General features: G+C 39.6%; 1 protein-coding gene across 1 annotated transcript; it reads right to left on the bottom strand.

Annotated features, from left to right (window-relative positions):
* Positions 1 to 11,578: 11,578 nt before the first annotated feature.
* Positions 11,579 to 12,184, bottom strand: LOC138885096 (uncharacterized). The gene has a single exon (XM_070165995.1). The coding sequence runs from the start codon at positions 12,182 to 12,184 to the stop codon at positions 11,579 to 11,581; it is 606 nt and encodes a 201-aa protein (XP_070022096.1).
* Between the last annotated feature and the right edge of the window lie 5,878 nt (positions 12,185 to 18,062).

Below are 18,062 nucleotides of genomic sequence, written 5' to 3'. Positions count from 1 at the left end.
GATAAAAATGAGAAAGGGATGAGATTGCACTTATCTAAATGCTACAGATATGCTACGATTCCAGAACATTATGTATACGCGACGTCAAGGAGAAGAAGTAAGGGTTCCTTCCCGATATGTTATTGATAATTAAGGAGCCAGTGCGAAACGTAAGTTAAGACCAAGGAAATAACCCAAGAAAGATTTTGCGGAATATTGACATGAGGATGGGCCAATGAGTAGTTAGTAGTTAATTCAGAAAGAGCCTAGCTATGGCTAGTCAAGAGGATACAGAACAAGACAGCAGGTCGTGCAAGATAAAGATAGTAAAACCCAATATAGTGAATTTAACCCCACAGTTATGAGATTGTAATACTTGAGAAATATTCAAATAGGAGTTGGGTTAGTTAAAGGTACCGTATGAGTGTTACGAAAATAAAAGATAGTTCTACCAGAAAGATTGTCAAAACTTTAGTTCAGAAGCAGCCATACGAGCAGATGAGTATGGAGGTAAGTAACTAAGGATAATTACAAGTGAGCACGAACATCAAAAATTCTATCAGGAATACGGTATAATAAGCTTGCATCTTTACAAGAGTCAGAGGGACTTCCCTAAGTACTATGACGAAAGACTAACTGAGGAAATAAGGAAGAAGGCTTCAACCTCAGTACAATGACCTAAAGAGGAAATGGTCGTGTGACAACAGTCTCAAAACAACATTGTATGCACTCCCTAAGAAAGTGGCACCTATAGTGGCTAATGAACAAGGAGTAAAATCAGAAGTGATATTCATGATCATATGAGTTGTATGGAATTTCAATATATATGGGCACTAAGATAAGATAAGTATGGACGCAACAAGGGGGCAGAAAGATCAAGAAAAGTAATAGCTTACGTTTAAAGAAAGCTAAAATGGAACGAAAGAAATTATTCGATCAATGATCCAGAGTTGGTTACGTTATGAACATACTTAAGGGTTCAAAGTTTTATGCATACATCATATACACCCATAGAAGACTCCGGTATAAGTTAAAAGAAAGAATTGAGCCCATGGCATAGACAAATGATTGAATTGTTAGAAGATTGTATCCTGGATTTTCCATAACGCCCATGAAAGGCAAAGGTAATAACTGATATCATGAGCCACAGATCAGAAGATAACTTAAGCCTACGTAAAGGCTGATCAGAAGAAGGAGGGAACTAAAGAATTATATAACCCAAATAAATTATGAGTTTGATTATTGGACCTAGAAAAATTATAGAAGTTGTGCTTGAGAACATGATAGAATCACTCTTAATATCAGATGTTCAAGAGAAATAACATAACAACCATGATCTATAATGGCTCTACAAAGAAGCCAGTTAGAAGAAGTACCAGCCTCATAAGAAGTCAGTACGAAGCTCTCACCGGATTGTGTATGTACCAGATGTGCGAGTATTACAATAGAGCTTCAAGTTATGGACGTGAATTACACCTAGGTGGAAGGGAGGTCATAAAAAAAAGATAGAAGATACGATGCGAGATTTTTAAAGTAAGTAAGGTAAAGGTGAACAACGTACGAGATACTCAAATACAGAAGATCGTGAGTAGTCCATACTTCGGATAAAAGGGACAAAAGCACGAGGATTCATTATCTAGGAATCATAGCGGCATCGTCAGTACCATACCTTCCAACCTATGGTCTAGGTATCGAAAAGCTTGACTAAAAGAGTAAAGAAGAGTTAGAGACGATGTGATGTCTCGCTTGATGTTCCAAATGACATAAGGAAATATATGGTGCAAGTAAGTTGAAGGAAAGTTGCGAGTAACAAGCTAAAGTATGGTAGAGCGACAATGTGTTAAGAGAACATGATTAATGATGAGGAAAGGCAAGTGAGAAGGTGACAAGAATGGGTAAGTCCTCGAGATTAAGTCCATGAAAATAAGAGAGATAATGGTTTCTCTAAGTTATTGAAAGTTCAGTATAGCCTGAATGAACTCAAAGGAGTCTAAGATTGATAGCATTTACAAGGAATGAAATGCTGACCTGGTAATAAAATGAGGGTATAATTGTGACAGATAAAGGATGACGTTTGGGCCTTCATTTGAATAATGACTTGAATAAAAGAAAATAGAAGAAGAGGAGGAGAAAAGATTTCATTGGCGGCACAAAATTAGGATACCCCCATAAGGTGAATCACATTGAGACACTATGAAATATGATTATGGAAGTCACTTCAAGTATTCCTCAATGCAACGTAAGCCCTGGCGGTAATGTATTACACAAGAAGTTTCAAGTCTTCAAGTAAAGAATTATAGATCAACATTGAGGCGAATCAACAATGGTCAGATATAAGTTACAAAGTATGACATGAGATTAGGCCATGATTCTTAAGACGAATGGTAATGAAGGGGCATTAAAGGACTGAGATTTATACCTAAAGGGTAGGCAACAAAAGTAACTGGGAACTTGGTAAGCATACCTCAGTAAAGGTAGATTGAAGCAAACATTATGGTATAGTATAACCCATGTAAATGCAGTAAAGTCATATGAATGGGTAACAAGATCTAGGAAATGAGATATGGCCATATTCACAAGTTCTACAAAGTATCGAGCAAAGGACTTCAGTATACCTATAAAGTCCCAGAGAGGCATCATATTAAGCCTTGTATATACAAAGTAAGGCCTAGAGATTGACTAAAAGATAAAAGGAAAAAGAAAATATGAATCGCATAAGTGCACCTATAAAGCCAGGGTCATACAAGCTGCGTGACAGGAGGTAACAGAAGTTGCAAGATTAGGAAGATTTCGACCACAGGTCATGATATGAGCAAAAAGACGAAAGGGGGAAATACCCAGAACAACTGCTTAAATGGAAAGAAGATTAAAGTATTCACAAGAGCTATAAGTTATGAAAATGATAAAAGAATCAGTCAACATTTGAGGACGAATGTTCCAAAGGGGGGGATGATGTTACACCCCGCAATATTACGTCAATATTACGTCCTGCTGTATTAATTTACGACAGTGTTGTACCCTGCAGTATTTTACATTGAATTTGTCGTAAGGTAATTGACATCAGTCTAAGGAAAAGATTATGTGAGGATTATAAGGATTATGCTATTTCACAAGAGATTAGTAAATTCATGAAGGTGAAAGGGGGAGCAAGTCAAAGAAAATGAATTTCGTTGAAATTTGATATTTTGGGATAAAATACGGCCCGAACATTAATACCCGGTATTTATGGACTAGTGCCATAAAAGGTATTACATGACCATGCTAGTAATGTGTACAAGGTATGGTTAAAGAGAGTAGTATTTAAGTAATTGGAGGGAATTTTTGAATTATGCGGGTAATTGGTTAATTATCGGGTAGCGGGATATTACCTAATTAAATTAATTAGAAATTTTGGATAAGTATTAAGGTGAGAACGTGGCAGCAAGCCACATATTGTGCAAATGACTCTTAGTATTAGCCTAGGTGGCCATTTAAAGTGAGGTTTATAAAACAATGTGGATATTACGTGTAAGATTTTTAAGATTGGCTTAATTGGACTCAAAAAAATCAGCAAAACTTGAAGTTGCTTCATGTAAGTCATGTAACCTTTTCCTAAATTAAAACATTTCAAAAGAAAGGATCTAGTAAGCTTTCAATCCAGTGAGCTTTCGAAAATTTGTAGCTTCTTTCAACAAAAGCTTTCAATGCAGTAAGCTTTCAACGAAAGTGTTATATCACTCAATCCAGTAAGCTTTCAACAAATATCTTATGAAGATTTGTAGCTCCTTAGCAATGAAAGTTTTTGCGGTTCTAAAGGAATACGGTGTAACCCATCTCAATAATATCGTACGAATTTTTCCCTACTCCAGGTATGTTAAGGCTATCCCTTCCTTCTTTTGGCATGACCCATACGATATGAATGGAACGTGCAAATGCACAAATTCCATGAATGACTCTATTCATAGAAGTATTAGAGACATCTGTATTCTTGAATTTTTGTGTGTTATAATATCTTATCATCTGTTCATGGGTCTCAGAAAAATACGAAAGTTGAAAAGAGTTTACTTTATGATATTACTCAAAGGCAAGATGGTCTTATGACATTTCGAATGATTTTATTGACGTACTTTTTATGCATTGCATTCATGTGCACTGACCCATGACCAGATGGCGTTATATACGCGTATATATGTAAATATATGTATATGGGATATGGGAAAAGGTTATGGCGTTATATATGCACCACCACCTCCACCACCTGATCAGCTGGTATATGATGATAATGTTGCCCATAGTGGCTAAAATATGATTCAAACGGCGTTATATACGCATATATGGGTAGGTATTCAAATAGCGTTATATACGTATATACATGTATGTATTCAAACGGTTTTATATACGCGTATATATGTATATATATATGTATATGGGATATGGGAAAGGTTATGGCATTATATACGCACCACCACCTGATCAGCTGGTATACGATGATGATTTTGCCCACAGTGGCCGATATGATATGATGGGATGCCCTCAGAGGCTGATGATGTTATGAAACATGTACATATGCACAACATGACATTCATACACATATGCATGACGCTAAGAGTAATTTATGATTTACAAAGTTATTCAGACTTGCAAGATGAGTCACGTACTCTATATTTCTTCCATGTCTCTTATGTACTTATTTATATGCCTTACATACTCGGTACATTATTCGTACTGACGTCCCTTTTGCCTGGGGATGCCGCGTTTCATGCCCGTAGGTCCCAATAGACAGGTCGAGAGCCCTCCAAGTAGGCTATCAGCTCAGCGGAAGATGTTGGTGCGCTCCATTTGCTTCGGAGTTGCTTGTTTGGTTAGTATGGTTTAGACGTGTATTTTTTGGTATGGCGGGACTCTATCCCGACCATTATGACATTTATGTATTCTTAGAGGCTTGTAGACATATGTCGTGTATGTGAAAGATTGTACGGCCTTGTCGGCCTATGTTTTGAGTTTATAAATGATTATGTTGGCCTATTGGGCCCATATGTCACGTGTATCTAATGATGTAATAAGAAAGATACGTTACGTTGGTACTCGGTCGAGTAAGATACCGGGTTGCCCGTCGCGGCCCATCTGTTTGGGTCGTGACAGTCAGTTTCAACAAGAAAGAGGTTGACATAAAAGTTTTGGACCTCATCCTAATACACCTTGGGCGCATCCATTTGGAATAAATGCCCCCACCATTGAAACTCAACCATCTCAATTACTTGTCTCACGCCAGCCATATCAGAAATTGCTGGGTCAAAAGTGCAACCCCACAAGACCTTTTGATGCCTCAATCGATCTGTAGTAGACCTTGTCTCACTTTTCACTCTATTTGCAGAATCAGTCCACTTTACAAGTTCCAATTTTCTTTTTCCAGGCTTCACACTTGAATTTTCTTTTCCACTAGACTTGTCCAACACATCCTCATCAGAAAAAGATTGTTCACTCACAACATGTTTCAACTTTCCTCCTTTCAAAACACCTTTAACCTTTGAACTAGGGGTTGAAACATCCTCCACTGAAGTAGATTGCTTCTTCTTCTAAGATCTGTTAACCAATGAACTGGGTTCCTCCGTTGTTTCCTTATTGACTTTCACCATAGGAATGTCCTTGTCACATATCATTTCTCCATTTTTTACCAACCTCTTCTTTTTCTTCTTACTGTTCCTTTTTCTCTTTTGTAGGGCAGACTCATAAGCCTCTCTTGCTTGTAACCTAGTAGTACGTCGCTTAGTAGAGGAATCAGGAGTGATAACTGCCCTTCTCTTGACAATAAAAGTGTCTAGAGTAATGTTGTCTTGATCTTCCTCATCACTAGACCTCATCTCAGGAACCAGAATTTCCAAGGGCTCAACAACAAAGTGTGGAGAGGGTGCAAGAGTAGAACTAACATGGGAGAAGGATCCTTGACCTATTTCCTCTGGAGAGGGGTCAGGTCCTTCACGATAAGTCCTAGTAGTTTCTGTTGGTGTAGAGTTTTCAAAAATCACCACATATCCTTCTTCCACTAACCCCTATGTCTCATTCCTCTAAGACTCGAGCACACCAGAGATTACATCATGCACTATTCCATCTGCAGATACGACCAGTATGTTTGCGGTGACCTCTTTCTCTAGAGACTCCATGGTTACCACAAACACATGAGCAAGAATTGCTGGAGATTGATCAACACCAACCTCTGAGACCCCTATAGACTGCAAAACTCTACCTTGTTCTCCTCCCTTACTTTTGTCGGTGAGAATTTAGTTGAGAGAGATGAAGGATTATCGAATTTTGGGGTTTCTGAGTTCTCATCATTTGGAGTAAGAGAGAGGTCTGAGAGAGTCGCATGAGAACTAGAGAGAGTATGGGAATCTGGTTTGAGGGTGTTTTTAATGGTTGAGACTGGAGTGGTAAAAGAGGGTTCATCAGGGATGGACGAATCAAGGGTTTTCTATGGGGTGTTCTCAATTGAAGAAGGAATTATTGGGTGATTTTCAGCCATTGCAAGGATACAGTTGAGAATTTTCTGGAGAAAAGCTTAAGAGGAGAGTATGATCGTTCAAGAAGAAGAGAGGGTTTTAATGGGAGAAGATAATTATGAGGGAGAGAGAGAGAGAGAGAGAGAAATCGGTTATGAAATGGCGGTAGTGTGTGGAGTTGTACCTTTCAGAGGGAGATGGAAAGGATTTGAAATGAAAAGACATGACAACAGAGTCTAAAAAGGTGGATGACATGGCACTTGATTTTTGCACCTTTTTAAGATATGTATGAAAAGAATGCACATGACTACTAACCTGTGGTGCAAGAACCAGGTTCTTGACCAGTCTTTGAAAATTTTAATCCTCTTTTACCACCCATACAATGCGTCTACAACTTCTATAATAATTATGCGTATCTACCTATAACGGTATTGAAACGAGTTAGACTTGGCCAGAAAACACTTTAGCTAATGTTACCTGAGTGTGACTTTTATAGCCAATGTGATGGGAATAAGGTTCTCAATTTTTCTTTATTAGCTCCATCTCCAGCGTGTTTCTTTCAAAATGTTCTTTGCTCAATGCTTTGGTAAAGATATTTGCGATTTGGTCTTCTGTACTACAGAACTTCATACAGATAAGTCCTTTCTCCACATTGTCCCTCAAAAAATGATATCGCACAACAATGTGCTTGGTTCTTTTGTGTTGAACTGGATTCTTGGCCATGTTGAGTGCACTGGTTTTATCATATAGAAGAGGTACACAGTCACTGTACAAACCAAAATTTTCCAATTGCTGTTTGATCCATAGGAGCTGAGCACAGCAAGAAGTTGCAGCTACATATTCTGCTTCAGCTGTTGAAAGAGCCACTGAGTTTTTCTTTCTTATGCCCCATGAGATGAGACATGAATCTAGAAAGTGAGCCATTCTAGAAGTACTTTTCCTGTCCATAAGATAACCAGCATAGTCAGCATCAACATATCCAATTAGATTAAATTTGTCCCCTGAGGGGTAGTACAAGACCAGGTCCTGTATTCCTTTAAGATATCTCAAAATTCTTTTGGCAGCATTCAAATGAGATTTTTAGGGATTTGACTGAAACCTTGCACGCAGCTCCACACTAAAGACAATATTAGGTGTGCTGGCAGTGAGGTAGAGAAGAGACCCAATAATGCCTCTGTACATGGTTTGATTTATAGGAGATCCAGAATCATCCATGTCCAGTGGAGTAACAGTGGCGATGGGAGTGTCTATCACTTTTGATGCTTCCATATCAAACCCCTTCAGGAGCTCCTTGATGTATTTCTGCTGGCAGATGAATGTACCCTTTGTGTACTGCTTCACTTGAAGACCCAAGAAGAAATTCAGCTCACCCATCATACTCATTTCAAACTTACTTCTTATGAGTTCTACAAATTCTTCACATAGTGAATCAGCTGTTGCCCCAAAAATGATATCATCAACATATACTTGAATGATGAGCAGGTTCCTCTCCTGTTTCTTTAGGAATAGGGTGTTGTCAATTTTCCCTCTTGCAAAACCATTTTCCAAGAGGAACTTTGACAGCCTTTCATACCACGCTCGAGGAGCCTACTTCAACCCATACAATGCCTTATCCAGTTTGAACACATATTCAGGGTGGTCATGACATTCAAACCCTGGAGGTTACTTTACATAGACTTCTTCCTTAAGAAATCCATTCAGAAATGCACTTTTGACATCCATTTGGAATAGAGTGAATTCCATATGTGATGCAAAAACGATTAGGATTCTAATAGATTCCATGCGAGCAACTGGAGCAAACATCTCATCATAATCAATTCCTTCCTCCTGATTGTAACCTTGAACCACTAGCCTAGCCTTGTTCCTTGTAGTGTTTCCATGTTCATCAAGCTTTTTCCTGAATACCCACTTGGTTCCTATGATGGTTCGATCTGAGGGTCGAGGTACCAGGTGCCATACATTGTTCTTTTCAAACTGATGCAACTCATCTTGCATGGCTGTAATCCAGTCTGCATCCTTTAAGGCCTCCTTGATATTTTTGGGTTCTATTTGGGAAAGAAAAGTTGAGAACGCAAGTGAATTTCTGGCTTTTGATCTAGTTTGCACTCCGAAATCTAGATGGGTAATTATGCTGTCAAGAGGATGAGAGCTTTTGTGTTTCTAGTTGGGCATTTGAGGCTCATTTGCAGAGGTGCTGAGTAGATCTAGCTGGTTCCCTTGTGTTCTTCTCCCAGCTACTTATGAATTACTTTGCACTGCATTAACCACTATTTCTTCAGATTCAGTGATTGTAATTGTGGTACCTGGTTCCCTTGAGGCAAAAGTTTCATTGTCTCCACTTGGATCCTTCACTTGACTCATCATGTCTGCCTTTCCATTTGTCATGTCGATGACTTCACCTGGAACCAGTAAGGGCTCCCCATCTTGATCATCCTTGTTGATTTTCTCACATGAGGGATAGGACTCGTCAAAGATTACGTGAACACTTTCCTCAACATACTGAGTCCGCTTGTTGTATATCTTGTAAGCCTTGCCTTGAGAAGAATACCCCAAAAAGATTTCTTCATCACTCTTGGCATCAAATTTTGCAAGCAGATCTTTTCGATTGTTGAGAACATAACATTTGCACCCAAATGTTCTCAGGTGAGCCAGCTTGGGCTTCCTTCCATTCAGTAACTCATAGGGGCTTTTGTTTAGGAGAGATATGATCATGCACCTGTTCACCAAGTAGCAGGCAGTGTTGACAGCTTCAGCCCAAAAGTTCTTTGCAATCCTACTGTCGATTAGCATAGTTCTTGCCATTTCCTCAAGAGTTTTATTCTTCCTTTCCACAACTCTATTTTGCCGGGGAGTTCTTGGGGTTGAGAAATTGTGAGTAATGCCATTTTCGGTACAGAATTCATCAAACTTGGCATTGTCAAACTCTATTCCATGATCTGATATAATGCATGCTACTCTCGATTCCATCTTCACTTGGATTTTCTTTACAAAGGCTACGAATACTTCAAAGGTTTCATCTTTTGTTCTAAGAAACAGAGTCCAAGTGAATCTGAGTAGTCATCCACTATCACAAAGATGTACCTTTTCCTCCTCTGCTTTGCACTCTCATAGGTCCACATAGATCCACATGAAGGAGATCAAGTGGTTTTGAGGTGCTGACATCTTTCTTTGACTTGAATGAGGACTTCACATGCTTCCCTCTAGCACAAGCATCACAAACTTTGTGTTCTTTGAACTTTGACATGGGCAGACCGCGAATCATGTCCTTCTGAATTAGTTTATTCAAAGAGAGAAACTTGCGTGCCCCAGTCTTCTGTGCCATAGCTCAGCATCATCATCAACAACTTTCAAGCAACTCAGATCACCAATTTGTAGAGACTCGAAATCAGCAACATAGATGTTCTTGTATCTTTTGGCCACAAGTACCACTTCACCAGTTACTAGATTTGTAACTGTGCATATTTTGGACAAGTACTCCACCTTGTTTCCTTTGTCACAAATCTGAGAAACACTCAAGAGACTGTACTTAAAACCATTGACATAGTACACATTCTTAATTGAGTGAGTGAGTGACTTTCCAACTTTTCCAACACCAAGAATGTACCCCTTTTCCCTATTTCTAAAGGATACACTATCTCTTTCCCATTTCCAGTCATGTGCTTTGAGCAACCACTATCCATGAACCATTGTTGACTGCTTCCTCTCACTGTTCCCTACATATGGGTTAGATTTAGGAACCCAAGCAAGTTTGGGTCCCTTGTAATAAGCAAGAGGATGAATAAGTGCTCTTTTAGTCCATGCAGGTAACATGCATTTTTTATGAGTGGCACCTGGTCCTTTTTCAGCAGTTACTCTCTCTGCAAAAACTTTGTTTTTCTACAAAAATTGAACTCTAGCTTGGCAATTTTCCTTGAAATGCCCATTGTTCCCACAGTGGGTGCACAACCAATTATCAGATACAGTAACATATTTGATGTGAGGGTTATAAGGAGTTTTCTTCTTTTGAAACCCTATTCCCTGCCTGTTACCACCATTATTTACATACATGGCAATGATAGCTTTCGAGGACCAGGTCCATTTAAGAGACTTCTCAAGATAATTCTTCACTCTTTCCAGTTCCGCTTGGAGCTGCCTATTTTTCTCAAGTTTAGCACACAAATTAGTTCTCACAGCAGTTAACTCTTTTTAAAGGTTAATGTGTGCCTCATAGCTATCTCTTTCCCTTTTTTAGAATTTCCAGGCCTACACTCAGCTTCAAGTTCCTCTATTGTTTCCTTTAAGTCTACAATCACTACTAGAAGGTCATTTCTCTACCGCTCAATACCATTCACTTTTTCCACTAAGGCCTCTTTTTATTTATTGAAATTCTTAATGATTTCCTTATAGTCAACAACTATAACCACCAAATCATCTCTTTCATGTTCTACACTAGCAATTTTTTCCAGTTAGAACCACCTTTTCATTTTCAAGATTACTTATGCTTTCCTTCATATCAACTACACACACTACCAACTCATCTCTTCTTTGTTCAGCTTCTCCTAGTTCTAAGGTCAAGGCATCTTTATCATCTACAAGACTATGATAGGCATCAATTAATACATTTGCTAATGACATGAGTTTCTTAGGGGAGTAGGATTTCAGATTTCTCTGAACATCCCTGAAGTTTACCTCATCATTGTCATCTTCTTCATCATCGTCTGATTGAGCCATCAAAGCAAATAGAAAATCATATTCATTTCCTTCACTTTCAACTGCCATCATGGAACTGTCACCTACATTGGTTTCTTCTTCAGACTCACTGGAGGAATCTCCCTATGCTACAAGAGCCTGCTTCACCACATTGTCAGTAGAGATCTTCCTTTTGAAGTGTTTGTCAGGAACTGAGTTCCTCTTTGCTGCTTTATCAGGGTTGTATTTGGAGTGTTCTTGCTTTATGAGAGGTCAATATTTGATAAAGTTATACGACTTTCCACACTTATGGCAGAGATCATAGTTCTTTACTCTGCGGGGGTTGCCCTTTTTCAGTATTCCTCCATTTCTTCTAACCATATTCTGAAACCTTTTAGTTAAGTAAACCATGTCAATGTACTCCTCACTTGAGTCATTGCTTTCAGCTTTGAGTACTAGGTTTTTTCCTTCTTTGGTTCTCTTCTTTTACTGTCTATCTTCCTCTTCATTTTGTAGGTTTTCAGATTTCCAACTAGCTCGTCTATGGTTAGCTCCTGCAAGCCCTTTGCTTCAGTAATAGCATTCACTTTACTTTCCCATGAACTAGGTAGGATGCTAAGAATTTTCCTCACAAGCTTTTTCCTGGGAATGACTTCACCAAGTGAGTGTAACTCATTTATGATGGAAGTGAATCTTGTGTGCATGTCTTGAATAGATTCATCGTGTTTCATCCTAAAGAGCTCATACTTAGTGGTAAGCATATCAATCTTAGATTGCTTTACTTGAGTGGTTACCTCATGTGCTGTTTGCAAAACTTCCCATATCTCTTTGGCAGTTTGACAAGCCGAGATTCTGTTGTATTCATTAGGTCTTATGCTACACACCAAAATTTTCTTGGCACAAAAATCTTTCTTCACAGCTTTCCTATCTGCATTGGTGTATTCTTTTCTGGTCCTTGGCATCGTCAATGGAAGATCTCCGACACTCTTTGTTGGGATATAAGGACCATCACACATGTCATCCCACAACTCAAAGTCTTCTGCCATGATGAAATCATGCATTCTCATCTTCCACCACCCTAGTATTGCCCATTGAACCTGGGTGGTCTATACGTAGAATGACCTTCTTCAAAATTTGGTGGAGTAGCCATAAGGATCCTTCCTAGGTGTTAGCCTAATAAGATGAACCTGCTCTGATACCAATTGATAGTTTATATGAGTCCACCAAACTATAGAGAGACCAGGTCCTCTTATGAGTTCCCACTGAGAATGCTAATGAAATAGCAAGTAAATAAGATAGGGAGTTTTACATGAAAAAATCCCTGCTCAAGAGGATAAAAAAATCACGACCTACACTAGTAGGATTTCAAATTCATTATGAGAAACTTTTAGATTACAACCTATGAAATATAGGAATTAAATTCTTAATCCCTCACTAACTTATAATACACCTATTACAAGCCACGTTGCAATATACTATTACAAAGACTTTAACTCATGACTAACTCTAGTCACGACACAAACACTAAGGGTTTATAGTTTTACAAGTGGGTTCCTAAGAAACGCTTCTAGATAAGCAAATTAGGAATTACAATGAAGAACAATTACAAAGTTACAACTCAACTAAGGACAACAATATACTAGATTTTGGAACTGGTCCGTAGTAGTGTTAAACTTTGTTCTTGATGCACTTGAGAATTGAATGCTCGAATGTCAGATGGCTTGAATGCTTGAAGTGAATTCTCAAATGTTCAAGTGAAGTTTTGTTGTAATGCTCTTGTTAATATCACTTGAATGACATCACTTGAATGATGTAATCACTTTGTTGGTCAAAGGACAAGTGACTGCAAAACTGTGCTGCACTGTTTCTGTGTACTGTACTGGCAGTCATTTTCCAGCTGTACACAGTTGATTTTGTACTGTTGTTAGGGAAACACAAGGGTATCAAGTCCTTGTGTTGGTTCTCTATCTTCTGAAGTTGTAGCAGTTCATATTAGCTGGAGTCCGTTGATTTGTAATATGTACCAAGTGTGTCAGGTTCCTTATCTGGTTCTTTGATAGTAAGTTTGTTAGATCATCGAAACATAAAGCTAAGACATTGGAAACCCATAACTTAACTATTCATTGGTGTGTGTCACGACCTTAAAACTGACCCGGCCGTGATGGAGCCTATCGTGAAACTATGCCAGCCGACACAACTCTCAAATTAACCATTTAATCAAAACAATCGTCGTTAAGCCTTTAATTAATCAGTTTTCTCATAATATAAGTCTAAATGGACAGTGCAGAATTAATTACACAAGCCCGACATCGGGGTGTCACAAGTCATGAGCATTTACTAAGGTCTGAATACAACAAGAGTCTAAAAATGTACTAAATAGAGTCTAAGGAAGACATGAGGGAGAAAAGTAGTGCTGCGAACATCGGCAGATATCTTGCTAACTCCAATGATTCCGCCACTGAGCAATCAACACCCACTATCGGGTTCAGAACTACCTGAATCTACACACAATGTGTAGGGAGTAATGCGAGTACGCCAACTCAGTAAGTAATAAAGGTAAATGAAAGCTGAGCAGTAAGAAAACACGTAAAACTCAGTATAATGCTACAACAAATGCAATACCTTTCCAAAACAGTACAAAAATTGTTTTCTTCATAAATCAAACTCAGTTTCAGTAAAACCCTTTTTAAACAACTTTAAATAGTTTCAAACGAGTGATAGAAATAGTGAGTAAAAACGATGGAAAGGTAAACAGCCCTCGAGCAAAATATGTACCATAAACCGCCCCTCAGGCATAATATCAACAGACCCAGCCCCTTGGGCTATCTCACAATCACTCTTAATTAGCCCCTCGGGCAAACATGGATCAAGAACAACCCCTAGTGTATCAATATGAAACAACCACAGCCCCTCGAGCTACGATATATCACTCACACTGGGTACTTGCGCTCACTGAGGGTGTACAGACTCCGGGAGGGGCCCCTTACAGCCCAATCACAATATCAAGCCATATCGTGGCATAATCAAACAGGCACCCGACCTTATAACAAGCTACCTCGTGGCGTAACAAATCAGGCCTTCGGACTCATAGTCATGAATCAGTACCACACTGCTACGGCATGCAGTCCGATCCCATAATATCCTCACAACACAGGCCCTCGGCCTCATTCAGTCAGAAATCTCTCAAGCCACTCGACAACAGTAAAACATGATGCTCATCCCAAAATATCATTGAAAATATGAAAAATGAAGTAAAAATGGTTGAGTTATGAAAACAGTAGAATACAACATGACTGAGTACAAATATGAAGTCAAAACAGTAAGGAATAGTAGTAAAAATCCCCTAAGGGTCTAAAATAGTTGGCACTAGGCCCAAATATGGCATTCAGCCCAAAACTTGATAATACTTTTCAAAACACACTGATATCAAACGGGTTTTTAATCAAATACGTGACTTAACAGTCGTACGGGATGGACTAAGTCACAATCCCCAACGGTGAACGACCCCACGCTCGTTATCTAGCACGTGCGTCACCTCAAAGTAGAATAACTATGTGAAATCCAGGGTTTTATACCCTTAGGACAAATATTTACAATCATTACTTACCTCAATTCGTTCCAAATTCTAGCCCGTGATGCCTTTGCCTCTCAACTCGGCCTCCGAATGCTCCAAATCTCCAAGTGTTTCCCTTTGATTCCCTCTTCAATCCTTCTCAAAAAGCTCCAAAATCGCTCAAAAATGGTGAAAGATAGACTAAAAATCATGAACATGGCTATTTAAACATTCTGCCTAGGCCAAAAATTCATTCTTCACGAATGCGGTCAAAGCTTCGCGTTCGCGAAGCACAAATAATTCACAGCCCAAATTTCATCTTACGCGAACGCGAATACTACCCTCACGAATGCGATGCCTTACTCAGCTCAGCCTATGCGGATGCATTTTTCCAGTCGCGAACGCGATGCTTTAGGGCCTGGTGCCCAAGTCTGCTTCACCCCTCTACGCGAACGCGAACCATGACATGCGCTCGCGATGCACAACCAGACTCAACCTTCGCGAACACGGGACCAACATCGCGAACGCGAAGGGTAACTGGCCTGCCTCACTCAACATCTCTTTGCAAACGCGAGGGACCACTCATAAACGCGAAGAGCAAAACTCTGTAATACTGATCTGAAGAAATCTGCAACTTGCAAAGCAAGAATTTGATCCGTTTAACCACCTGAAACTCACCCGAGGCCCTCAGGATCTCAACCAAACATGCCAACATATCCCATATCATCATTCAAACTTGTTCCAACCTTCGAGATGCTCAAAACAACATCAAAACACCAAGATCACATCAGATTCAAGCCTAAGAATTCCAAAAACTTTTGAATTCCGAATTCGATTCAAAAGTCTATCAAGCCTCGTCCGAATGACCTGAAAGTTTTCACACACGTCACAAATGACACAATGGACCTACTCCAACTTCCAGAATTCCATTCCGACCCCTATATCAAAATCTCACCTATCAACCGGAAAACGCCAAAAATCCCATTTTCGCCAATTCAAGCCTAAACCTTGCGCGGACCTCCAAAATACATTCTGATCATGCTCCTAAGTCTCAAATCACCTAACGGAGCTAACCAAATCATAAATATTCCAATCCGAGATCATATACTAACAAGTCAAAACCTGGTTAAACCTTTCCAATTTAAGCTTCAAACTGAGAATTGTTCTTCCAAATTCATTCCGATTACCCTGAAAACCAAAACCGACGATTTGATTAAGTCATAATACATCACATGGGGCTAGTCATGCCCGAGAACTGGCGAGCAAAGTGTAAAAGCTCAAAACGACCAGCCGGGTCGTTACATCCTCCCCTACTTAAACATACGTTCATCCTCGAACATGCCCAAAGTTGTTTCGAAAACCATCAACTCACCGTGCAACCTTACTATGCATATACCTGAGGGTGATCCCACGTCTCTTTATCTCATATAGGTCCAATAACATAATGTAACTGAGATTTCACAATCCAACCTAGCCTATGAACCTTAAAACCACATCTCCACTTCTGAAATCATCCATAAGGCCAGAATCTCACATCTATACTCTGAATAAGCCCGAAAAAGCTGTAACAAACCATACCTGCAACCTCAGATGCAATTACATGATATACCACATAACTCAACCACTCGTAGCGATAACTTCTAATCACGGCAGTTGCTCAAAGCAACCAAATATCGATAATAAGCCTCTTATCCAATAAAGCCTCACTCCAACACTTCTGTATACTGCCAATGATAAATGAAACACGTAGAAAGTCACAACCATTCGTGAAGCCCCTTCTCCTTTGGCAAGGACCATAGCAAATTTCTGAGCCGAACCTTGATATTATCTTCCAACATGCTGGAATCGAATCCGTTTGTATTCATTATAGATCCCGACGATCTCATCTAATCCAACATAACTACTCTGGTGACATGACACATCAATACAAACTAAATCCACAACTCGTGCAATTCGCGCACCAATAAGCAACAATTCGAACATACTCGAATCATGATAATGACTCAAATGAGAGAGCTGTACCGCAATCTCACCGGTACCACCACATGCAATGTTGAGAAAACGTCACACATCGTAGAAACAGAACACGCAAATCTAACCCGAAGGAGCATACCTCCACATAACTTTGCTGCAATGAGCGACCCTATCCAAACACTAGCTCACATGAAACACCTCAAGTCACTATGCTCAAACTCGACAACCATGCATAATTCGATGTCTAGAACCAAAACAAATCATCATAACCATGGCGAAGCAATTGACATAACATTACACAAACCTTAAAGGACACAACCGATACGCCATCCGCCGAGCAATACCCCATACTCTTCCCGCTCAAATTCCATTGAGTGGCCCCAATTAAAACGCACCACGTGTGTCTATAACCAACAAATCCCAATGCCTTGCCACACATAAAGGTAACTAATAGATCTCCCAAGGTCATTAATAAGCTCAACAACAATCGGATCAACACATCCCTTAACAATACAACTCGAAGTCAACCAAGCCGACTCAAGTTAGAACACACATCCACATTGGCCTACCAATGAACCCCTTATCAAGGAGTCCTTGAAGTTGTTCCTTCAACTCCTTTAACTCCGTCGGTGCCACACGCTATGGTGCCTGACAGCAAATCAATACCAAAATCAATAACCCTGTCCGGCAACATGTCCAGCAGTAGGAAACACATCCAGAAGAATCCCTCATCACCGGAACTGATTCAATGGTAGGAGTCTCTGCACTGACATCCATCACGAAGGCCAAGTAAGAAAAACAACCCTTCCCAGCCATCAGTTGGGTCATCAAAAATGAAACCACCCTACTGAAAACATAATCCATTGAACCTCGCCACCCAATCCATGGCATGCACGGCTTAGCCAACGTTGCCGTCCTAATGCAACAACCTAGAATAACACAACACTAAGACAACCGGTCCATATCCAATATCACACCAAAATCTAGCATACTAAGCAACAAGGATCCTCTCAGGCCTCCAAACCTCTAATAGTTACCACACAAGACCAATATACACGGTCCACAACCACGACCTAACCTTTTTATGAGAACTCCCAGTCTCCAAATTCATACTGCACGCGATTCACAATATCCGATCCCAATTCAACTATCCGAATATACAATACACCTCTAATACCCAATTATCCCATGAGAGGTACTCCTATAAATCTTTTGTTCCACCAAGCAAATTCGAATATCAGCAGTCGATCCAACAAGAGAGTGCCTCAATACTAATGAAATATCAACAACTTAATCACATTGCCCTTTTTCTAAAACATATACTCTCATCAAGCCACACCAATTAGTAATATCATTTCCCTAATCATCTGAACTGTCCATGCCACCTAAGAGTGTGTGACCTTTCTTTCAAA

This window comes from Nicotiana sylvestris, chromosome 2 (assembly GCF_000393655.2).
Source record: "Nicotiana sylvestris chromosome 2, ASM39365v2, whole genome shotgun sequence".
NCBI classification, from domain to species: Eukaryota; Viridiplantae; Streptophyta; class Magnoliopsida; order Solanales; family Solanaceae; genus Nicotiana; species Nicotiana sylvestris.
This window is presented reverse-complemented; position numbering and strand designations above follow the sequence as displayed.